At 37.1% G+C, this 26151-nt stretch overlaps 1 protein-coding gene across 1 annotated transcript; it reads right to left on the minus strand.

Annotated features, from left to right (window-relative positions):
• Positions 1–280: 280 nt before the first annotated feature.
• On the minus strand, positions 281–25202 carry LOC148850722 (putative sphingolipid transporter spinster homolog 2). Its single transcript, XM_088944000.1, has 16 exons — positions 24841–25202; positions 23270–23401; positions 23019–23120; positions 20182–20286; positions 20007–20082; positions 17448–17522; positions 17196–17298; positions 17041–17106; positions 15649–15730; positions 13840–13937; positions 12929–13005; positions 10933–11046; positions 9042–9161; positions 8129–8257; positions 5228–5306; positions 281–680 (listed from the first exon to the last, which is right to left on the minus strand). The coding sequence occupies exons 1-16, from the start codon at positions 24972–24974 to the stop codon at positions 547–549; spliced, it is 1626 nt and encodes a 541-aa protein (XP_088800126.1). The 5' UTR covers positions 24975–25202; the 3' UTR covers positions 281–546.
• Between the last annotated feature and the right edge of the window lie 949 nt (positions 25203–26151).

Raw genomic sequence — 26151 nt, forward strand, 5'->3', positions numbered from 1 at the left:
AAAAGACCACAGCACGGTCTGCCCAGCTTGTAAACAACCGAAAGACTGCACATAAAGACACGCCAAACAGGCATAGTCAGCACCTTCTTCACAGAACCTGGTCTGGATCTGGGTAAGACATGCATACAACATACTTGGATATGAACCCAGTTTGAAGGGTGTCGCTAAATGCCCCATCTCTGATTATGGATATGAACCCTTATTTGGTCGCGAATTGCCAATGAGATTGAAAACAGTTCCAACATGGGAATCGCCGGATCAACATTACCAAATTACGGAATTAATAAGAAACTTGTAAATTTATTTACATGATTCCTAAGATGTCTGTACATTTGCAAGTGATATGCAAAGAAACTTGTTCTTGAACTCCTACACAGTCGGTCTATTCCGTGTTTCATAGCTGTCAACTGTCAAACAATATAAACACGTATAGTTACAGTTGAATCCAAACTGAGATGATTAAGGCATTCTGGAAACAATTATGCATCTGAACTCCATGTTGGGCCCAGCTGGAAGAAAACAAAAACTTAATATTGTGCTCATGATTTACAGTTCTGCAGATTCCTCTTGGGTTTCTGTTTTCGTGCCATCAAGCAATGGCCTAAGGTTCGACCTTTCCACCCCGGAAACTTGATGCTCACCATCCTCATTGAATCTATCCACACTGTGTAAAAAGATACCTGCACATGCAGCTTACAATCAGATAACTGCGGAACTAGTTGCTTAGTCACTTAAAACTAAAGTTAAAATACCACATTGAAATCCGTGTTAAGAGTTTTCAAGAAACATCAATTTGATATTTCCTGCACTGGGTAAGGTCCGTTCAAGGTCGGTTCAAGGTTGGTTCCATTCAGTTCCGGGTAGAACCTACCCATTTGCTCACCCCTAACCCTAGTTATCCAAGCAAAAGGCAAAGAAGGGATAATGAATAACACATGCAGCAGCCATCCAACCCTCCATTGCTAAAGGATGAAATCATACTAAGAGTTTTAAGACCACATCCAACCCTCCATCGTTCAAATACCAAATAATGCCAAAAAACAACTTCAACAACAAGAATTAGCATAAAGGGAAAGTTCAAAGACCAAAATCCAAGTTTTCAGTGTAACAATAAGAATAAACCCAAAGTACCCCATAATGTAGAGTTTGAGAGGCTGAGAGAGGAACTTGGTGTAAGAGCGCCCCCCCAACCACCACCCCCCCCCCAAACAGGAGCACCCTCAGGATCCAGTATACCTAGGACAGACCTGGGTGCAACCACAGACCGAATGCAACTGTGATTGGAGCCAGCCCCAGGTGCAAATGCAATGCAAGTCTGACAAAAAAAACTGACGACAGAAAACATCTGCAATTTGACATTGGTCCTGTCCTGAGACGATTAAGACACATAGGATCAGGAAGGACACCCATCCCAGTACCAAATATTCCTTCAGTTGCAGAGGGTGCACCCGCTCTTCAGACTGAGATTTCCCCAGTCAACCACCAACAGGATACCATCACTACGGAAACCGGCCTCCAAGGCTCCAAGGACTTGTGCCCAGCTTGAGCCAAGGGGTCCATCTGGCTTGTAGTTCCATCCAACCTGAACCCGCATCTAAGACACCACTTTCAAAGGCCCAGGCCATCTTATCCTTCCCGGCACCCTTACACTTGCAAGTGCAAAAATTGAAATGCTCTACTGGTCATTAAGTATTCTAGAGTATGTTGTCCAGGCTTTGGACCTGGCTGGCCCACTGGCTCCCGTATACATGGAGCTTTCTCAGATGGCCAATTTACTGTGAGGCATGCTGGAATGCAAGAGATAATCTAAGGATGATATTAGTGTGGTACATACAGGGTCAAGGAGTCTCTAGAGCCTACATGGCAGGGCAGACTAAATTCAGCATTTGATATTGATGCACTCTGTAGCCTGTTCTTTTCCACTTTTTAAGTCAACAAGGTTGGTCCAATTGCTACAGTTTGACATCAGATATAGGTGGTTATGTGGGGCCAAAAATTCTCTAGGGTACAATGTCGTTATGTGTAGTCAGAGATGAAAAAAGCTTAAAAGGGTCTATAGGAGGAAGAGTACTAAGGACGTTTCTTTTAGGAAAAAAGAAGTTGAGAAAACTCAAGTGGATACAGTGTTTGATTTTGTTGCAAGATAACAGTGGGTTCAAGTTTAATTGTAGATAAAAATAAAAAAGGTGCTTCAGCAGAAAGAATGAGGAGCCTAATTATGATCAAGTCAGGACATCACCAGATACTTCTTTGTCTGTTTGTCATTAGAAGTTCCCATGGATAAGATGCTGGAGATGCATGTAATGCAGAAATCATCAGAAGAAAAATTATTGAAGAAATTCTAAGATGTAATAGAAGAGGATGAAGTTTATAATATTGATCCATGTTCAGAGAACCGGACTGGCATCAAGCCGGAAAAAGAGAGTATGTGTGTGTGTGTCTTTGTGTGTGCACCATATATAATGTAATATATTATAAATTATTTAATAAATTACAATATATTCAAAATATATAATTGTATTCTTCTATAACATATATTTTTATTTTACATTAATTTTTTATATTAAAAATTAAGATTTGAGGCCAAAAAGATGCTTTAGCAAAAATAGTTGACCAAGGTGCCAAGACACCTTGGGAACACGTCACGTACATCTCAAAAGTTACCCAAAATAAAAAAACAAATCACCTCAATCAGACATCCGAACACAAAGTTATGTCCTTTAGAAGTTTGCATTTATGTGCTAAAAGAATTTTCAAAAAACCGGCCAGTTTTCTAAAACCAGGACCGGGCCACCAGTTTTCCGGTTTGACCATTCAGGTCACCAGTTTTGGCCGGTTTTTACCCAATGTGGTTTTGGGGGGCATGAACAAACCAGCCAGGGGCCTGTTCAGGGTTCAACCAATCCAACCGGTTGGTCTGGTCTGGTTTTCTAAACACTGATATTGATAAGAAAACAGACTAAGCAAGACAATAGAAAAAGAAAATCAGGTCACAAAGAAATTGGGCCTATTTTTCATTTTCTGGGTAGGGAGGAATATTCCAGAAAAACGTTTTTGGAATTAGAGGTGAAAGGAAGAATTAAAAGTTCTTAATATCTTTCTTGAGTGGTCAGTAAGGGGTACGGTGGAATTTTTGATTGAGAGAATGGAGAGAGATTGATCGAAGTTGATTAAACTAAAGTACTGTGGGTGGATGGTCAGGAATTGGGTTTGAAATATACGACAGGAATCCATGTCTCATTTTGATTTAGACTGCTTGGGGGAGGGGATTTGGGTTAGACTAGTTTGGAAGAGACTTGAGGGAATTTTAGTTCCTTTTTCAAATGGATGCTTTTGTAGGATTATTTGTAGGTTTTGAGATGGGAGTGCTGTTTTAGAAGAGGTGTGTATGTGGGGTGATGGTGTTTTCAATCTTTGTCTTCTTTCTTTCCTACTTCAATGACTTCTTATCACTGGAACTAGTAATTTGTCTCTTATTTATTTTGGAGATAAATAAAGAAGAAAATTTATTAATGAAACAAAAAAAGGAGGATACAAACGGGTGATAAGACATCACCCAACCCAGGAAAACAACATCAGCTTAACCCCTTATACCTAAAAAAGCAGCCCTGAAAATCAATAACGTTTTGAGGTACCCACCCCAACCAAAGCTGAAAACCCGAGAAAACATAACATCCTCTTCCATTGACACTCATACAAGCAAGCAAAACTGATAACTCCCACCTAACCCTTTATCTCAACCTTAAAACAAAAAGTCAAAAACACCTACCCTGAACACAGAAACCTATTTGATGGGACTTAAACACCATGCTTTACCCAATTCTTCATTGCCTCCAATGTCTTAAACCAAACTATTTTTACTTACCTGAAAGGTTTTCTTCGTCTTCTTCCCCTTCTTTGGAACCACCCCCAAAAACTCTCAGCTTTAATCTGGCAAAAACTTTTGCAACTTGCACTGTTTGATTAGTTTTCTGTCTTCTAAATCTCCTTACTGCATTAGGAGGTTTTTCCTTGGTTAAAAAAGCCTCCCTGTCTGCATTGATCTTTTCTAATTCAAAGATCGCATTCTTTTCAAAAAATTGGATTGCACTCAACTCTTCTCTTTTGTCATTCCCAAACTCTCTATTTTCGTCAGTCTTCAGACTCTCATTCACCTCGACCAATGAAGAACCAGAACCAGCCACCTTAACGCTTGAAATTAAATTCTCCTTCTCCTTCGAACTATCTCTTGACATTTCTTCACCTCCCTAAAAGTTTCCTTAGCAAAATCATCCCCCCCCAAAAAAAAAGTAAAAATAAACCCAAAATTTTACTAACCTCCACCTCCCTGTTCAGCACCTTTTCCATATCCACTTCCGTCTCAATTTCATGAGTCTCATCAATAATTACCCCTTCCTCCTCTAAAGCCGAAGCTGCTCCATCCTCATCATCAGCTTCCTTATCATCTTGCAAAGGTCTAGTTCTATATTTTTGTTTCCTTATGTAAACTTTTGACATAGAATTTTCCCCTTTTCCACTCTTCCCATCTTTCTTCTCTGCTGATTCACCTACTTTCTTGTGTCCGGCACCTTCCAAAACAGGCTCAGCCAGATTGTTGTCCCCCTCTCCCCCTCCTCCAGTTTTTTCCTTCCCCTTCTTTTTTATCTGCCGTGTTGTCTTTCTTTGATTTCTCCTCTTTCTCATTACTGAATCTTGTGATACGCCACTCAAACCCATCCTTATCCGGCTTCGATTGTTCAACAACCTTGGAGAGAACCCTCCCTTCTCTGAGATCTACCACTGAAGCACCATTTTCTCCAACCATGACCAGGTCTGAGGAAGATGAGAGAGATATATCCCTAAAAAGGCTAAAACCACCGTCAGGAATTTTGGGGCCACAAAACTCTATTAATTCCTTTTAAGAGAGGACTCGCCAGGATGGTCCAGCGAGTTACTAAAAAAGCACCCAAAATTCCGCCAAGTTCGGACCCACCCCTGTTACCCCACCATTTTTCTTTAATGGTTTTTGCATGAAGCCTACTCGGGTCTTGCGAGGTATCTGAAGTAGCCAACGATCCTTTCTCGAAATTCCTCCCCCTTGTTCAGAACCCCTTAAAAATGTTTTTCTTTACTACAAAAAATAGTTTGACACTAAATACCAAGCTCAGATAATAGTACAAGAAAATATGGAGTACTCTTGGGGCATAAATGGAAGAAATGCACAAAGTAGCAACTCATTGAGCCTTACCCATAAACCATATTCCTGCAGCTAGGAACAGAATAGATGTGAGAATAAGAGCAGTCTCCCTCCAGTTATTAACATAATCCTGCAGGATGTTTACCAATATAAGACCATTAACAGGATTTAAAAAAATAATAATAGGATATAAAGATTTTGTGAGGCAACAATAATCTTGTTATCACCTCATCATTGCAAAAGATAAAATGGGAACTCAAACTATGAGTCTGAATCAACACCAAACAATATTTATTGAGAAGGGTTGAGCAGATGAATGAAAAAACCAAGAAAACCAATTCTATCAACTTAATCATTCCAAACTCAAGTATGGCTGCCAGTGGTTCAGGGCAACCCAACAGACCCAAAAGATCCACCCTATTACATAGAGCTTGGGTCTGTATTTTGTGTCAGCTATTAATAAGGTTGGACTGTGTTTACCTATTCTGGCCCGATTAAAACTTGAACCTATTATGCAAATACATATTACATATGACAAAGATACTACCCAACATTTTATGTATGTTTCTCATGATTTATCTGAAATAATTCCATATACAATCTCTAAAATAATCATTTTATATGGAAGGAATATTAAAAAATGGGCAAATTACCACCTCCACTAGGGTTTCAATGAAATACTAAGACCTCCTTGGACCACAAAACTTCGGGTGGCCTATGAAAATAAGATAAAGAATTAAAGATAAAAACTAGTATTTTACCAAGACATCCCTAAGAAAAGGTAACTTTTGCCTTACTTTTCTTCAACCTATTTTCAAATTTTCATTCCACATAACACTCATTTGTCCCTTCAAGAAGCATAAAATAGGCTATTTTTTATCAGCTCATAAATTAGGTTAACTTGTCCATATAATAAACAAAAAGGCGTCTTAAAAGGATAAAATGGACTTTCAAAAACTTTTAAGTGTCACATGAACACTTTCCATCACTAAACTGATGAAAATTTAATTGAGGGGTGGAACAAGTAACTCACCCTTAAGTTAATAGGTAAACCTGAGGGGAGGTCTTAATATTTGGCCAAAACCCTAGGGGAGGTATAAGTAATTTAGTCTTGAAATATTTTGAGAAGAGAGAGCATGAAAATTGAAAGGTTTATTATCAAATTACCAGGCTAAAGGCCCTTCGTTTATAATAAGTTCAGACCCAATAACCCAGATTTATAATAGGATAGGTGTTGCCGTGTTGGTTCTATCACTTACAAATTCTATAGAGTTTGGGTTTTCTTATTGGTTTCTGACCAGATCTACACTGTTGCAACCTAGACGTAACCCATTGACAGCCCTAAACTCAAGACAGATCAAACCATTGGGACTAGAATGATGGGAGGGAGGTAAAAAGACTATTTGTGGACACAAGAGCAAAAATTCTTGGACATACAGATCATCCAATGGTATGGCTGTCATATTGGGTATACAAGGAGCAAAACAAGATCAATTTTATTGGGGTGGGGTGGGGTGGGGGGGGGGGGGGGGGGAGGGGGGGGATGATTAACCAAGTGGAAATCTTGTAATCATTGTAAGAAAAGTAATACAAGTTTGGGAAGCATGGGGCCGGGTGCTTAATCATGTCCACTTTCCATAATAAATAAAATAACCAGTTACTGATAAAAAAAGGAATAATGGGAGCAAATAAAAAGAAAAGAGAGGCAAAGAAAATGAAAACCCTACTCAGTCATGTTTACTTGAGGTGATGAATTCAATAACTTTGTATAAACCACAGAAGCCTCTTCTGGTCATCCTTATCGGAGGTATAAATTAAAAGGATGACAAAAAGGGGATACAGAAGGACCTTAGAAGTTAGAACCCCACACCCATCCAAGAGAGAAGCTGCATGCGCACAACAATCACTGCACCCTAAAAACCGCACCCCTTCATGAAGCATCAGCTACAAAGTTGGAAGCAGATCATAGTATTCATCTGAACAAGGTTTTCACTGTGGAGACCTACAACTTAACCTTCCCAGATTGGTGGTGCAACTATGCAAGCCCAAGGACCATCATCTCCTCTCTAATCCATCAAATGATAACCTAGGTTTCTCCTCCACCTGGAAAAAGGCCATTGCCCAACATTGGTCCCAGCTATCCAGGGTCTTGGAACAGGTGGACTGGAACCTCTGGCATTTTATTACACAAAGTATTTGCTCCCACTCCCAAACCTGTATTCTAAGACTTGTCAGCTCAATTTTTTACCTTTACACCAAGCAATGGCCCCTGAAGTACACAATATAGTAGAAAATCCATTAAATTTAGATCTCTTACTGAAGTACACAATATAGTGCTGTCAATGGGATGGGTCTGGTCCAGGGTCAGGGTGGACCCAGTTCCAAACTGAAATAAATGTACAGAACCAATACCAAACCAGACCTTATAGGGGCTGTTATAACTTATAACAGACCCAGAACCAACCCAATTATTAATCAGGACCATTGGGTCTAACCTGATAAGACAGGATTATAATTGACAGCTGTGTTTTTCACCTGTAATTAGACAATGAACCTGTTCAATTGTTAAATTGACACATCTGGGCGTTATAACATGATAATATTACAAACAACCATGAGAAAAATGGGTATTAGAATAACCAAAACTGATTCTGGCCCAATTATAATTGGGACAAAATGCAGTCCCAGACCCTATACAATTGGTTCCAAACGGTTCTGTCAGGTCAACCCAACCTATTGACAATCCTAACAGAATATATGGATCTTTTTTTAGTGAGTTCTTAAATGAAAAGTAGCATCAAAAAGGGAAAAAAAAAAACTGTATCATTTCATGAGGCAGGAATTCTCAGCATAGACAACTCCATTCCAACAAATCGTAGAAGGTGATATCACTAGGTTCTTAACTACATAAAAGTAATAACTACAAAACAAAAAGAAACCATAAGGGCAAACCTGGAGAACCCCGACAAGTGGTGATGATGGAACGTCACCAAAGATGTGAATTGAAACAGTAGACATAGCCATAGATAGTGGTCTCATGTTAGGTGTAACAGAATGGAGACACACATAATTCACAGGACCCTGCAAACGTAAGGTTAATGTGTTCCCATTAATAAAACATTTTCAAAATTCAAGTTTTCAAGTTATTCAGATGCTTAGTTCAAATAACATCAAATTAAAAAGAGCAGTTTCATAACAATTAGGAAAATTGATTTCTTTCCTCGTGAGAAGGGAAGGGAAGCCATTGCAAGGCAATTAGTTTTCTCTGGAAGAAAGGGCAATGGAGGGAGGGAGGTTGCTTGAGACTACCTCAAATAAATGATAGGCTTTTGATCAGAAATCAAGGAATTTTGGATTCATTGCATCAACAAAAACCAATGGCGAGGGGGTGGGGGCAGAGGCAAGGGAAGATGAGGTGGGGGAGCGAATAAAAAGGTATGGCTGTTAAGAGTTGAATGTTCACAGAGTCTGACAAGGGATGATTCTTTTATTGATGGTATTTGGGCTGATTACATGTTGGTTTCTTGGTGGTTTTGGGCTGGTTGGTGGTGGTAGTTTTAGATTCTTTCGTTTGCTGGGTGCTTTATTTCAACTTCTGGGTTGGGGGTGAGGAGTTTGTTATTTTACTTCAGTTCCACCTAAACAGGGTTAATGAACCTTGACACCTATAACAAATTTCACTTAAATTAGATAAAATAAAATAAATATTCATGAAGTAAACAATAGTAGCTGATAAAGGACATGCATGCCACAACAGTAGTGCTATATATGTTGACTAGTTAAAATATGTAACCTGGGTGATTGGAAGTTTTTTTTTTTTGGATTAATACAGAGAACTACTTAACCATGTTCAAAAAAAAAGTACCTGAGTGGCAAAGACAAACAATTCACCAATCGAGAAGAGAGCTATGAAAACATACAAGTCCTTGAAACAAAAGGCAGCAAAGCAAAATATTGCTCCCATAAATGTTGCCCCAAAAAGCAGCTGCAACAAAATTCCTAAGATTAATCAAATGGTAGGAAAAAAGGAGAAAAGCATTTTGCTGTTTAATGACAGAAAAGACAATGTTTCCTTAATAATGGAACTGATAAAGAGCAAAAGTGGGTGGACTCTTCAGAATATTGTCCATTCTGCCATATTATGGGAGCCCCGATAAAGAATGAAATGGGAAAAATTTTCTAAGATAATATACTCCAGACGATTGTAATATCAATGGTTCAATCTTAGATGGACATATCTCTTGCTTTTGGACAATTTTTGGAGAAGGTGGACTACTAAATAGTAAATGCATGGATCATAGGCTGGACCATGGAGACTTGGTCACTTCTTAACAGAGGCAAGGGACCTATTGGCTTCTACGAATGTTTCTCTGTACTGGATTCCAAGGGAGCTAAATGCCATTGCAGATGGATTAACAAAATTAGGTGTCATTCTGGAGACCTTGTATTGTGATAAAATTCCACCTGTGTAATTCTCAGGGATCTGGCCCCTGTTTTGTATTTGTATACCCTCTTGTGTACCCCTCTTTCCTTTAATGAAATCAGTTAACTTCTTTCAAAAAAAATAATTTAATATAGAAGACATAGGTACTGTAAGAAATGATTTAAGTGCCAATAATTTATTAATGGATATGGCATTAAATAGAATGGAATGGCACAACAGGATTCATGCAGCCAACCCCATATAGTTGGGATAAGGCTTGGATGATGATTAGTACAACAGATCAACAGGAATTCATAAAAAAAATGACTACTACAACAGGAAAGCGAACACTGAGCATTCCATATTTCTCTTGTTACCAATTAAAAGAACTATGAAAATGTCTAGCTATCCCATTTGAACTAGGATGAAAGTATTGTTTTCAGTATTCCTGGTATTATGTTATGTCACTGGGCACCGGCATTTTCCATTTGTCTAACTGTGCATAAGAAATTTATGGAAACCCATATTTTTCAAATACTAATGAAATTTGTGGTTACACCAAATTTCCCCAAATCAACAAAAAATTTCAGGTGATTTTTTCCCACGTATCATTGATATTTTTTATATATTGGTGAATATTGTTCCTACCAACATACAGATTCTATAACCCAACCAGATTCCAGAATCCATATTCAACTTGATTTTGGAATTATGGTTGGTGGATTGTGGCAGAACATTTATGATTTCAACAATTCAACTTTTTTCTGGAATTTTACAAGCTAGGTTGAGATCCTAAAACCCAACCAGATTTTGGAGTTTTTACGTGCAAATTTCCATTGCACAGTATCTTGAGGTGTTTTAGTTTTGAGTCATCATTCCTTATGCTATTTTCTGGAGCACATGAAAGTGGAACCATAAAGTTTTCAAAAGAAAAATCTTAAGCTATCTTTGTGCTGATGCTAGTAGTCTCCTATGAAATCCTTAAATCTAGAAAATTGGCCCTCTCAATAGAAAGTATTGCATGTTTAATTGGAATAATGTTTTGGCAATAGAAAGTATTGGGTGCCTTTTACCATTTTCACATTCTTAATAAATCAACACACTACCCATCAGAACTTGGGAAAAAAAAAACACAAGAAGGAAGAAGCATTTGAGGGGGATTAGAGATAGGTGGAGTTCAAGGTTTTAGAGCAAGGGAGATCATTTCTCAACAATGTTATATTTACAATGAAAGGAAAGAGGAGGCTCATCATGATAGAACCTGGAAGAAATTTCCAGACTAGCTGGAAAAGTGCACACTTCATTCAAGACTTGTCAATGCAACAACTTTTACCTTAAAAGAATTGGAGATTGTGGAATTTATACGGTCAAGAATAAGTCCTCCAGCTAGTGTTCCAAAAATTCCACATACAATTGTAATCCCTCCAAATGTCAAATCTGCACTTTTCTGCCAAGGAGATAACTTACTCAGTATACAATTACAATAAATAAAACAAGGAAAACTCGTTGACACTGGTAATAAATCCAAAGCTGCATCAATATGAACAGGTAAGGCACCACACAACTTCTTAGACTGAATAACATATGGTCCATGAGTAGAGATTTGCAAAGCATTATGAAAGTGATAAATTGAACCCTTCATAGTGTGTATTCTGATTTTGTTATAGTGCTTTTTTGGTTTGCCTCTTAGGAGGTTTTTCTGTCTTACCATTCTCTTTTCAGGGCATGATGATTGCACTATTTTTTCTATTAACAAAACTTCTGTTACTAATCTACATAAAAATAAATAAATGGACAACATCAAACTATTACTCCAGGAAGTTTCTCCAGCAGAAGGATCATAAAGGCACAAAAAACACAAAAAGAATAAACAATCTGTTATGGATTAGTCATTAAGTCCCATAAACAATGTAAAAGAAAACTGAAGGCCAGGTAAAATCCAGCCAAATTCTGAACTCTGAAGACCCGCTGTGGTGGTTAAAGCCCAAAGTGGGTTCTTTCTCTGTTAAATATTTTTTCAGCAAACTGAGCGAGCAGCAAACTCATCCAAATCTATATTTTTCCTATGGACAGGATCCCCAAGTTAACCATTTGAAGTCCAAAGGGGTGGCTTTAGTCAACCAATGCAAGCTGTGCAATCAGGGAGGAGTCAATGACACACTTAATTGACCCACTGCCAATTCTCTTATAGCATGTGGATGCATTTCTTTAAGCTGTTTGGAATGAGGTTGGCACCCCCAAAGGATCTCAGCCTGGCAATGCAAAGCTTTTAGCAACTGTTTCGTAGAAGCTAATTCTTATAATCATTTGCTGGCTAATTTGAAATGAGTACAATGAGAAGGTCTTTAAGGCAAAAGGATCCTAGTTAGAAGATGTTATTGGGTGAATTGTGAATGGAGAGATCACTCTTCCACCGGGCAAGATTCACAAGGAGTTTTTAGGATTGAAAACCACTGGCAGAAGATCTTATGGGATGATAATTTTTCTATTTTGTCATGACTGATGTATTTCTGTTCCCAGTTTTGGGTTCTGCCTTGAGGAGCCTGGTTGTATATGTTTGTTTTTGGAGGAAAACTCTCCCCCTTTTATCAATAGAAACCTTTAAACATTTTTCAAAAAAAAAAAAAACCCTTCAGTTATGTAAAGGGTAAAGGAAAAAGTACCCCCATCACCTATGAATGTATTAATATTTTTAAGTATCTTTTACTATATTAATGTGGCAAGCTTCTTCTACAATTCAAAAATAAATAATACACACATGACACTAGATACATATGCCTATACATGCATAAATATAAATATATTTTTTACTGTGGACATATACTCTCTATATGATATAGGATCCAAGGTATTTTTGTTTTTGACATTCTCCCATTTTTGCTCTTTTGAATTGTGCATTGGGCACTTGGCCTTGGCCTGCCATGTCCTGGCCCAATGCTCATCCATACATGCCAACCCCAAAAAGCTAGAATAATCACATCATTTTTAGCAAAACCAACGAATATATATATTAAAAAAAGAGAGAGACAACACAGAGATGCATATTGCACCTAAGCCAAGGGGAAGGAAGTTTTTTGCTTGTTATATATTCTCTCTTTCCACTTCATTAACAAAACCCTTTTTTTACCAATCAAATAAATCATACACAAAATTATATCCTAATGGTACGATTGCATGTTGTCATAATCTTCAGTCACCATATTGTTTCTTTGGGATTAAAGGGTGATTTGATCACCTCTCATGAGTAATCACTTAAACAGAGAATGAGATCAAAGACTGAACTAAAAATGTGTCGTACAATCAAGACATGGAAATTTTAGATACCTTACCATATGATAAATATTATAACCAGCCTTTGGCCCCCAATATGAATAAGCTCCTATGACAAAGTTGTAGGATATATAACCTAAAGACAACACTTCCATCAGCAGCAGATAAGATAGGAATGACAATGAAATATAGTCAAGTTCTTCTCAATAGCCTCTTGAAAATGTTACACAACAAAATCTGTGTACACTCTCGACATCATGGCCATTTCCATGTTTATGGGAATTAAAAACATGATTACATCTAAGCCCAAAGCTTAAGTAGATAAAATAAATTCCCAAAAGGGGAAGCAAACAGTAAAAATAGCTAGATGAAAGAAGTCACTAGTAAGTGGCTATCCCAGGAGGCATATTGAACATTACAATTGCAAAGTTTATGCCTATTACAGGGAACATTGTTCAATGGGTGAAAGGGAATTATCAAGCCATATCATCTCTCCCTTTCTCCCTCTTCCTAAAGGAAAGAATGCACTCCCCTATCCATGATTCCGTGGATGGTTAGAAGAACAAATACAGCAGGCACATTGAATTTATCAACTTCAAGGGCTAGCTCTTAGGAGTTCCCACCTTGGGGTTTGAGTTAGGCTGATGCACCATGCAGCCCCCCATGGGTTACATCACTCTCATCTCTTAGAAAATTTTCCCCTTGAAAACCAGTAAAATGTCTAAAAGCTAATCCAGCTTGGTCCAAATGAAGTTATAACAAGTAGCCAATATGACAAATAGCTGGGACTAGGTTCTTGAAAATTGATGACCCTCATCAAATCTAACAACACATTAAGTAACCAAAAATAGCTAAAATAATATCAAGAGCATGGGAAATTTATGAATAAACATTTTGCAATTTCTTATCTCATCCTTCAAACATACGCAGTACACAAAAATCTGTAGGGCTGAAGATGATAAAACAATACCTAGAACATTTACAACATAAACCTTATTAAGCAAAAGCACTTTCATATCTCTCCCAAATCTTTCAAAATGATTCAAAGTCTTCAATACACCCTTAGATCTGCCACAAGTGAAATATTTCAAGAATGTGTCAGATATGTAATCAGATTTTGTACATCAACTGGGAAGTAATAGCTGCTGATGAAATAAAAATAAAAAAAATAAAAACTGGGAAGTAATAGAAACTTAGCAATAGTAAACTCATTTTTCACCAATCATAAAAATGGTAGAATTTCGGTACAGAATCTGAAGAAAATACAAACCAGTCATAACTGGACAGCGCATGAATGAGCAAAAGTTTTGCTAGTACAATATAAACGCAAGGACAGGAAAAGCAAAAAACCAAGTACATCAGCCCATGCACAATGAGAACTTGTATATTGGAATATACAAAAACATGAGGTCACCCAAAGAAAGGTCCAGCTTGCAAAAAAAGACCAAGTTGGACACCATGAAATATCCTTTGTACACCCAACCAAGAACACAACAAACCTATAAGATTTCTCTTAACTTTATCCAAATCATTATATTTGTTATCAAATATATAATGATTTATTTTCTTCCATAATGTACACAAAATGGTCGCCAGTAAAGTCTTCCATAACAATTTACCTCTACTGTTCAGACCCTTAATTCTCCATCCTTGCAGTATCTGAAGAACTGATCCTGGTGTGCAAAAGTGAACACCAAAACAGGACAATGTCATTGTCCACAGCTGGTTAGAAAAGCTGCAACGAATGAAGAAATGATTTGAGGACCCGGGGAATCATTACATAAAGAACATAGAGTGCTAAGCAGAGGCATCCCTCTTCTTATCAGCTAGTCTATAATTAAGCATCTTTCAAGCGCTGCAGTCCATGCTTCTAAGCTAATAGTTCATTCTCCAAATGACCCAAGAGATGCCATACAACCATACTTTGACATATAATTGCTAAGGCATCACCAATGCAGGTGCCTACATGCTACCTAGGTGACAAAGCAATTATGGATGGGATGACATAGCTACCCAAATACATACACAAAGGTAACCAGGAGCAAAGAATGGTGTATCCTCCCTATTTCTTTGCCATGTTGAGACTCACAAACCCTCTGGAGGCTGGTAACTGAAGCCTCTAAATTGGGGATAACAACTTAACCCTCTCTGGACCTCCTAACCCCACCACTTGTGGAACAAAGTGCTGCTATATAGGTTTTTGGTCATTGTGACATCATATTATAGAAGCGTTTATGCCTCCAAAGAGAATAGCTTCCTATTCAGAGTTAAGCAAAGAACATAGTTGGCAGGCTTTTCTCCTCAGGTCATTATATTCTACAGAGCTCATGTTTTATATTCATGGTATTATTGCATTTATATTTTCTGTTTTCTGTTATTTAGGTTGTATTACGAGCCCCCTTACAAGGACCCACTCTTGGCATTTCATCTTCTTGGATAATAAACTTTTCATTATTGATTATAAAAGAGACTTTAAATCTCCTAGATAATTGTAGATTGGATCCAGTGGTGCCATAAATCGACTACTTGTTTTTCATGGGCTTACTGATAACTGAGATGTTAAAAGGTTAAGTAGTAATATATTAACATTTATCAAAAAAAAAAGAATAACAGTAATATATTAGTAGCTAATTATATTATAACAGTAATTTGGTAGATAACAAAAACTTTGTTGATAATAACAGTTTCACTATGCAATTTTTTATATGCAGTATGAATGCACACACAACCATACACAGGCGGGCATATGTTATAAAAGCTTGACAAGGGAGCCACTCACAGTGAAGATTTCCTTGACTTGCACTCATTGAGTTTCTCATTTACGGCAACTAAACCATCTCTATTATTTGAAACCCCTGAATCTGCAATTAACAGCTAGTCATTACTAAAGTGATAGAAATTGATTTAACAAAAAGAATCAAACAATATGGTGTGCAGTGTGGTGGTCATTGTTTATTGAAAAGTTTCTGTTATTTATTAAAAAATCACAAAAAGAATCAAACAGTATAAACCTTACAATACATCCAGAGACATGGAGGTTTTTCGGGAGAATACTAAGAGTTCAGGCATAAAATATTCATGAATATGTCTATATACCTCTTCTGTCCTTATATTCTTTTTTCTCTTTCTTGATTATCTACATTACAAATCAGGCCATAACTTTGGCTAACAGTAGAACTCTGGATACTCCATGAAATGATTTCCCATCAACCAAGAACACGTAAAGAATTGTAGAAAAAAGTTCATATTCAAATCCATTACTAGTTAGCAGTTGAGTGAGCCTGAAATCCTGTGAAACAAAGGACTTCATTATCATGCGATATTTTCAATAATTATCCAAATTTTAGAGAAATATCAAGCTGTATCTTGTATATTTTTATTTGGTAACACCATGACAATGATATTTGAGTGGTTATGGATGGTTTCAAGTTGCCACATGATATTGAATTTGGTCAAAGAGACATAGTGGTGGAAATGCAACAAACTCCTCGACTTTCCCTTGTTGTTGCCAAAAGCCCCAACCAAATATCCAATTAGAATCACTTGTTTGGACAAATTTCAAAGGAATTTGAAAACATTATTCTTACCAGTTTTCAAAAGAATTTTTGGAAACTTGGAGTTTATTTTCCTGCTGAACTAAATTGGTAGAAACCAAGAATACCTTATATCAGGAAGCTCTGCCCAGCCCAGCTATCAAAAGTAGATAACGGCAGAAACCTGTAAGCTGGGAACAGCCCAGCATGCAGGTGGTAGAAAATACAAACTGAACTTTTATTCACCTTTGGAAAAAAAAGTATCAATCAACCCCCATAATCCATGGATGATTTCAATTCTGACATGATATTCCATCATTGATTCGGGAAACATTTAAATAGAAATGCTAGCCAAGCAAGGGTTCAATAGGGGTGAACTGTATTGGGCCCAATTGTAATCTGATATACTTAAAACCAAGCAAAAGGGTTAAGGGCCTATGCTGCATATCCTGAAGGGATTAGGGGCACCTTGTACATAAAAAATGACAGAACTCCTAGATCACCTTGGGCCCAAACTTCACTACAAAATGTATGCCAGGTGAAGAAGCTTCAACATAAGAGAGTAACATGTGTATCGACTATATAAAACCACTCAACATCAGACTAATTAAACAAAAGGAATCAAAAAAATATTTCACCTTCAACTTCTATAGCAACTGTATCTATAGACTCCAGTGCTTTTTTTGATTCAGCAGGAGCAAAACCTGTAGTTTCAAATTGTTGAACATCTTAAGGTTCCCACAAGATCATATAAAACCAAACCAATGGTATGAATGCATAATAAAGTTTGCACCTTTTAACTGCAAAGGTTTCATAACAAAACCTAGAATGACAAAGGGAAACATCAAAATTGCCTCTCCCCAGAATGCATATCGCCAACTAAAATGATTTCCAACCTGAAAATCAGAGAAAGAAAAGTAAATGACATCAAGAACTTTAGGTTGAACCTATTAGTTACAATTTATTAGAGTATATTAAACCAAGAAGAAAAGAGAGAAAAAGAAAAGAAGCCATTAAAAACCATAGTCCAAGAAGATGAACTTACAAGTCCACCATAAACATAGCCAAGTGCAATTCCAGTGGGTATACACATGTAAAAGGTTGCAAGCCATGCTGTTTTCTGACACAATAACAAGGAAAAAATAAGAAACAGAAGTTAATAAGATAAAACATTCAGTCAATGATCAAATGAAACTAAAACAACTTTTTACTGCTATGCAGCTCCCTTAAATGCTAAGCAAACAAAATTTTCTGATAACAATAACTAACATGGGAAAAAAGGAATAAGTTAGCAATACTAATCTACAATTGCTACTCATCATATATATTAACCATAACAATTAGATTCACATAAAAGGGAGACAAGCAAATACTAAGCTACTTGGCTACTATGCCAAAGCCACCATGTGGACATGAAAATACAGTTGCCAATTAATGTGCAAGATACAATTTTCAATAATGCACATGGTTGGGTCCAACACCTTTTAAGATTAGAGTCTTCTGTTGGAAGGTTAAACTCTTGAAGATTAGCACGTCTGAGGCCCTTTAGAAAAGAAGACCTTCTTGGTACCACAAACCCCAGATGTACTTTTATGCAAAGCAAGGTGTCAAAACCTTTACCATTTACTAACCCCCACTTCTCTCATTAGTATTTAGAATAACTTCCTTATCTGGTTCCAAGTGGACATTCTAGCCTATTTCACCCCTCTTAATGAGGGGGATGATTTTATAGAGATGTGCAAGAGCAGAAATTCTATGGACAACATGAGAATAGTGAAATGCTAGAATCTTCTCAAATAAAATACAAACCCCAGAGGAATTGATTGATATAATAAGGTGGCACATTGGGGCAGAGAAAGAGGCAGAGAAACAGAAAATGGGGCCTTGTCTCGATGCTCAAAAAGAAAATGTAATGCTAAAAAGGAAGGAAGTGTTGGAGGACGAGGAAGAATTAGAAGATGAGAAAAAAAAGAGGGGGAAGAGGATAGTTATCAATAAAATAAGAAAAATAGAAAAACAGGTGGACCTGGAAAGGGTAGTTGAAACTGAAGTCCAAGTAAGCAAGCTGAAAACACTAAAGAGGAGATCTCAATTGCAAAGGGATTATATGAGGGATGTTCCTGGATCAATGGTATAGGGAGAAGAATTTTTTTGGGATCTGACTGCTCTAGGTCTTGGTAGCGAGGTTGTAGTTTGTTTAAGGGTTGGAAATAAAATAAAAAACATTGCTATCAAAGGGCTGGAGGGTTCTGAGGTTTTGGTGTTGAATTTTGTGTGGGTGCTATCTTGTCACCTTGTTGTATTGTTTTCTTTTTCTTTAATCCATAAACTACATGCTTGAAACAAGGTTTGAATTTGAATTGTGTTACCAATGGACTCAATGAAGCTTGAAACTAGAGGCAATACAAGTCAATCTTCAATGGATATTATTTCCAATGGATTATGTGCTATTGGTTGTTGCTTTGGCTTTCAGCCCGTGTTCTACTTTTGGTTGACTCCTTTGTATTCAACTATTTATCTTCTCATTCTCTACCACTTATTAATGTACAAAATAAAAAAATAAAAAAATAAAACTAAAAAAACAGAAAGGAACTCCCATTTTAATATGCCCTATCAGCATATAAGGGATACAAATTACTACACAAGTTTAGCCATAAACTAGGTAAAGTCTTTGGACCTCTACTTACCTTTCTCCTTTGATGACATTTGGAGAAATTGGAAGCAAGTTGCCAAAAGTTCTGCTGCTAGAAATAAACCTGTGGTGGAGTGGAGGCCCCCTGAAGGTGTTGTTAAACTAAATTTTGATGGTAGTAGTCTAGGTAACTCAGGGCCATCCGGAATTGGGGGACTGTTCAGAAATGCTGAGGGCCGGATTGTGCTTTATTTTCTGGTCCTATTGGTGTGGGAAACTCAGTTAATGCAGAAGTCCAAGCCATGCTACAAGGAGCAGAGATTGGGAAGGAATTGGCTGGGGAACATCTGATAATTCAAGGTGGCTCTAAACTGGTTATTGGTGTGAACTGAATTCAGAGCAAGAAGAATACAGATCTAGGGGTGTCCAGAATAGTCAACTCCCACCCCAAAGAGTCTCTTTTATATTAAAGAGATAAAAAGATATGTGCATTTACATGAATGCCCTTACAGGGCTGAAAGATAAAAAAACAAATAAAATAATAAGAATACGATACTGTACAACAAGGACTACTCTAATAGTGTACATCAAGCTATATCTTCACAATTGGTTTGGGTGGCTGAAAGATCCAGAGACTGTTGTCTGGTCCTATAGAGGGGCCTTGAGAAGTTCAATGGGAAAGAAGATCGGAAAATGGATTGGCAGATTTTCTATCCAAACAAGGGGTACATAGGAATCAGCTTTTTTGGGCTCAATTGTAAGCTTTGTGGTATGGTTTAGAGGCTACACCTCGCACCTCGTCGTGGAGATTTTGTTCTATGTATCCTTTGATTTTAATTAATTTTTAGTTAATAAAATTGCTATTACTTATCAAAAAAAAAGTTTAGTCTATGACACAAATGATGATCTCAAAGTAGAATACAAGTGATGAAGTACAGTCATACAATGTTACAAAACAGTTGGACACCAAACCTCAGCAACTGGGGCATTGTCATCAATAAATGGAGCTGCAAGACTAATGAATGAAGCCTCACCAACACCAACCAACCTAAATGGACAGAAGAACACCAGTGCTGCCATAAGAAAGTCATGCTTTCAAGATCTACAAAACCTTCAATTTTTAACATGCTATCACAGGTGCACTTACATGCGACATATGGTGATAGACCAAAAGTCAAAAGAAAAACCACAACCAGCTGCAGCTAAGGTCCAAACTGTTAATCCAACTCCAATAAGCCTGAATGGGTTGTGGCTGCAAAGACAATACATGTAAGTTTGCAGAGAAATTTTGGACTGACTATAGCCAAACTCGCATCTATCTAATGGATTCTTAAACCAGAGCTACAAATATTACATTTTCAATTCTAACACACATAGCCCTATTGTGGTGACAATATGATAAAAATAAGATGCTTACTCCTTGCTCAAATACGGAAAATCTACCCCAAGTCTTTTTTTTTATCAGTAGAAAAGTGACTTTATTAAAATATTTGGAATAAAGAAATGATTAGTACAACTTTTTAACCATGGTATCAAACCCTACTTGCAATCCCCAAATTACATGGATGCCCAAAACAATTGTTGCCTCATTTTCCCTTGTTTAGCTAAGGAGTCAGAGAAACTCTCAGATGTTAGGGTGCAGAGATTTCGATTGACTCTAAAGTTGCTGAAGGAGGTGGAGATAAAGAAAGGAGAGGAAAGATAGGTGGGGGAGGGGGGAGGATCTGGAGTTGGATAAAGTGGTGGACTTAGAAAGAGGAGACCAGCCAAACAATTCTCAGATTTCTAGGGTGATCCTGAAAAACTCTTCAAACTTGGAAAGGACAGAGGAACAGTCAGAGAAGGGGCTCCACCCTGTTACGATTGTTCCTGAATCTGTACAAGCAGATGGAGATAAAGAAAGGAGAAGAAATAAAGGGAAAATGCCGGCTAAATCCTGAGATGTTTCAAGAGTTGGAGGAAAGCTACAAGATGCCTGTAAGAAAGAATGTTGGAGATCTTCAAGAGTATCCACCATAGTTTGATGAGGGCCACAATGACTTGAGTACAACTAGACCGCAAGAAGCTAATATTGAAAAAGATGCAGTGATGGTTGATGTCCAGTTCTTTGAGAAAAACACAATTCTGGAACTGGAAAGGATCAATGAGAAGACTTAAAAAACAAACAAAGCATTGAGATGTTTTGGTTTCAAAGGTTTTTGGCAGACTAAAAGGGAATCTCTTTGAGATTAAGCCAAGCGATAAGTAATTGAAGATCAAGAAAGCCTCAAGAAGATTTTAGTGGTTTATTGGTTTAAAGGTCGCAATTTTTTAGGGTGGTTTTGTTCCTAGTCTTGTTGAGAGAGGGTGTTGTTTTTGTCGGGTTTGAAGTGGGTTTGTTTGTGTTGTCTTTGAGGTTGTGTTTGGTTTTGGCTGTTTGGGGATTTGTTTTAGGTGGATTGTTGGCCTTTTGGGTTTCTGCTGGTCTTATGCTAAGGTGTGTTTGGGTTGGAGTTCTTGTTTGGGGGTTGAAGTTTGTTTTTTCTTTTGTCACTCTCCTTTGTACTTTCTTTTTTCCTTTTAATAATTTTATTTTATTACCAAAAAAATCATTGTAAATAATACATTTTTTACCAATTACTAGAGGAAAGTTACCAATTAAACAATTGATAGTCTTTCATTCAAGGGAAAATTCCACTTTAGAACCCTGAACTTTGGGGGTAGTGTCAAGTTAGTACCCAAACTTTCAAATGTGTCAACAGATAACTGACAGTCAGTTAACAGCTGGGACCAACTTGACACTTTTTGAAAGTTTAGGTACTGCAGTGACACGTTTGGAACTTTGGATACTAACTTGACACTACCTCCAAAGTTCAGGGTACTAAAGTGGAATTTTCCCTTCATTCATGATTCATATAGTGGGCTTATATACCCTTTTACATCAACTTCATGTAATAGTTAAATCTCAAAACAAACTAAGGCTGGCATGCCTTCTAGTATAGACATATCTGAGTGGAGACACCAAGTTAATGGTTCTGGGGCTGCCCGCCTGGGTATGGGCTTGAGACTTATTGGATCTACCTTGAGCCGAGACATTCATACTGTGACTGGGCCTTATCATAGCCTTTTCTAGGTATTAAGTTTTTCCCAAACAAGAAAGATATTTAATATCCATCTAAAAAGTCCTTTGAGGTGGTCATATGTGCCCTTTTGCCTATTAAGAAAAGGACCACAGTATGCTACAGTCTTATGGTTGTAGCAGGAAGAAAGAAACTCTTTTCTTTTCTTTTCTTTTTTTTTTTTTTTTTTTGATAGGGAGGAAGAAAGAAATTCTAGAACTTTTGAATATAATTTTGGACTGAAGCAGTTGTGGTCAAGCTTTATAATAGTTAATGATTCATAAAATGCAAATACGAGAATTATTAAGAGGTCTTAGCATGGATGACATCCTTAGAAGGATAGCCAAATGTGGCTTTTTCATCAAGTAGAAGACAGCCAACTCTCCATCTTTGGCTTCTCCCCCACTTGATAATGTAAAGCTTACCTTTGGTGGTTGTAGTCTTGGAAATCCTAGTGTTTCAGGTAAAGGAATATTCTGGGATAACGAGGGTGAAGTCTTGACTCTATATTCCAACCCTATTGGAAACGATATCCTTATTACAAGGACTGGAACTGATTGGGTGGATAAGGGGATAAAAGTCTACCTTAGGCATACATTCACTTTATTAAGGAAATGAAGTCATAGGTATCTACCATGAACACTGCATTCATATATTAGTTATGAGATCAGCTACCTCTCCAGCTAGGGAAGAAGCTAACACATACGATTTGTATCCTATATATCCAATTTTTTTCTAACTTTGTTCTAATGGATGCTAAAGATTTTGATTGGCTCATTTGGATTCTAAGGTCTAAACAAGTGTACTGTCTTCCTTCTCTCTCCTCTATTTAAACTTTTAATATAAAGTTTTTAAGGTTATCAATAAAATATTTACAAGGTACTACCTCTTTGCTAAGGATGCAAATATTGGAGACGCCACTAGAAGTCCAACCATGAAAGCAGATGATAGAACACCATCTTCAAAATAGTTCAAATCAAAATCACCCCTGCAAGCAACCATTAGACCATTCTGAGCAATATAAATAACCTCAATAAAGATGAATGCAAATGAAAACCCAACAGAAGTTCCCATCACATCAAAAGTAAAAGAATCAGGAAAATTGCAACACCAAATAAACCTCAAAATATATCTTACTGGATTCCGCTACCCGAAGTGCATATACCACTCTCTGTGCATGTCCGTTTACTTCCATTTACACCATTGCTTGCTATTGCTCCACGATCAACATAATTTAGCATGTTAATCACACAAAAGATTATAAGTAACCTGCAAACAGAACATTAAGAAATTCATCTTCCATCAATAGACAACATTACTTAACTCTGCCTGTGTGAGCTTATCTTACACCACTGGTCCCAAGCCCAGATAAAGGAGGATGTTTTTCAGGTTAGAAGCCGGCATTAAAACTTTTGCCAAACTCTTATGGTCAAGGATTCTGAATTGTCTTTAATGCCTAACAGGATGGAATGGCAAAACAGGATTCATGTAGCCGCCCCATATGGTTGGTGCAAGGTTTAGATGATGATGATGATAATGAATGGACAACATTGCTTGATAATTAATAACTAATAAGTAAATAGAAAATGAAAACAGGAAGGCACATAGTTAGAATTGGGAGGAAAATAAGATGAAATTTCAATGTGAATTTTTGATAGTAACACAAAAATTCATTTGTTTTCTTGATGTGGAATTTATACAGACACTTCACACCAAGAAAAGAGGAATCTTGCAGGCTGGTCATTTCCATTCCCAAAACAAGGGAAGTTATTCCTGTATCACATTCTAGAAACATTAAAGAAAGTATCCCAAATGATGGTAAAAAAGAAAAAGTAATTCAAGAACAGATAAAACAGATACCCTTCTTAATAGGGCGCATGACCTTTTATCTTCCCTTTTTTCTTTTCCTTTTTTTTTTTTTTTGCATGTATGGAGATGATAACTGATGAAAGTAAAAGAGCAAAAGGTGGAAATGACAGGATATACAAATCAACCTTAATCCCAGTTATTTGTGTTCCAGTACATAAATCCTGTCCTACCATTTTGCTCTATAAAGAGCCATGCTTTCTATCAAATATATTTTTTTACCAGTTCAGACCACATCTTCTTTGGTCTCTCCTTTCTTAGAACCTTCTAGTTGCACCAATTCATTCTTTCTCACTTGTGTAGTCATGGTTCGTCTATAACATGACAAAACCATTTTGGTTGACTTTCCCTCATGTTAACACTAATTGGAACTACTCCTAAGTCCTAAGCTCTCTCCAATGCATTCATTCTGATTAAGTCTTTTTAGTCTTGTCACTCATCCATCGCAACATCCTCTTTAATTTCCCCTGCATAATGGATGATTGATCCAAGCCACCACAAATGGACAGTTTGTAGCATCTCCCGATCATGAATCTTAATTGAACCACCACTGTAACTATATCTATAAAATTAATGCAGAAAAATAGGACAATCATCCATTAATGCCTGTATGCAGTTCCCTGAGCTCCCAACGCCAAACCATAAACTACCGAAAACCAAATTCAATCACTTCGAGCAAACCAACTACGGCAAAATCAATTGTCTAAACTTGTAAAACCTCCAAGGCAGTTAGCAAACGAGAACAACAAGAAAAAAAAAACAAGAGAAGCCGCTTGTTGTTGACAATTAGGGCATTGAGTCCTCTACAAAAAACGACAAGCTTACTGAATAAACAGCACTACCTCTTAGGAGTGAACCACGAAGGCTTCGGAGTCGATTCGACAAGCTGGGATTCGGCCATTTCTGTGTCGAGAGGAGCAACCACCGAAGAAATGCTAGGATTTTCTTCAGAGGGCTTGGACGGTTCTTCTCCCATAATAGTATTAATGAAGGCTTTACTTCCGGTATAAGGAGACTTTCTAGAAGTCCTCCTGTTTTGCCTGGAATGGTTGTTGGGGAGCTCTCGCTCTCCCACGTTTCGTATCGGTTCGCGTTTGTCACTTTATTTTTTTAGTGTTACGACTTACGAGTTTTCACTACTTCTCTTTACCGGGGTTCTTATTTACGGCGCCGGCGGGAATCCGGCGATAAAATCGGAGTAAATAGATACGGTGGTGGTAGGTAATAGGATATATCGACTTGTCAGTTGGGATCTGATTGCATCGTTATCTTCCGTGTTGATTTGGGAATCCGGACCCTTCGATTGCAATTTTCATCGTTATCCGTGGTCAGACATACATCATACAAGTCAGGTAATTGGGGGGCCCGGAGGATAATATCGAAAAGGAATTTATGTAATTAGAATATTTTATAACCATGCCAACACAGTTGCTGGTTTGCCCGAGAGGTTAGATCTTCTGCACATAAGTGCGCATGGGTTCGAACCCCATAGCCAGCAATTAAATACATACCACCATTGGACCTTGGCAGCGTTTGGTTGGTAGTATATCTGATTATCTTAACTCTTCTAACTTTCAAATTCTAACATTTTAACCCTTGCCATGTTAGCGGTATTCGAAAATCTGATTTTGAATTCGGATATGACCTTATTCGATTTGATAAATATCCAAATTTGACCGATTAAATAATTTTTACATTTATATACTTTATATCAATAAAATATATATATTATATATTTATTATTTATCTAAAATAATTAATTAATTGAATTCAAATCAAATCAAATCAAATATTTGAATATTTATTCAAATTCGGATATTAATTTTTAATATCCGTCGGATATCGAATCAAAATTGGATATTGGATTTTCTACTTGAATTCGATTTCGGATATTACTTGATCCAATTCGAATTCGACCCGTTTACACCCCTATTAAGTTCTACGTTCTTATATATTTACCCTAGCATTTTTGTACTTTTCTCTTTTATTTGTATGCAATTTATGTATTTTTCAATTCCCTTTTTGTAGTTTGTTTTTATTTTTATATTTCCACTTTATTTTTATAATTTCTTTTTTTGGTAATTTGTTTTATTTTCTTCTTTTTTCTCCGTTTTGTCATTGTTTTTCTTATATTTTGTACATTTTCTTACTAT

Source organism: Nelumbo lutea, chromosome 5 (assembly GCF_056320005.1).
Source record: "Nelumbo lutea isolate HS-2025 chromosome 5, American lotus-T2T, whole genome shotgun sequence".
Classification (NCBI taxonomy): Eukaryota; Viridiplantae; Streptophyta; class Magnoliopsida; order Proteales; family Nelumbonaceae; genus Nelumbo; species Nelumbo lutea.

Excerpts from the sequence above, each read along its gene's own strand:
- LOC148850722 (XM_088944000.1), bottom strand. The coding sequence starts at position 24,974 with ATGGGAGAAGAACCGTCCAAGCCCTCTGAAGAAAATCCTAGCATTTCT. Across the intron at positions 11,047-12,928 it reads GTTATAATATTTATCATATG|AAAAGTGCAGATTTGACATT; the intron begins GTAAGGTATCTA and ends TCTCCTTGGCAG. Across the intron at positions 8,258-9,041 it reads TGTTTGTCTTTGCCACTCAG|GGTCCTGTGAATTATGTGTG; the intron begins GTACTTTTTTTT and ends TTACGTTTGCAG.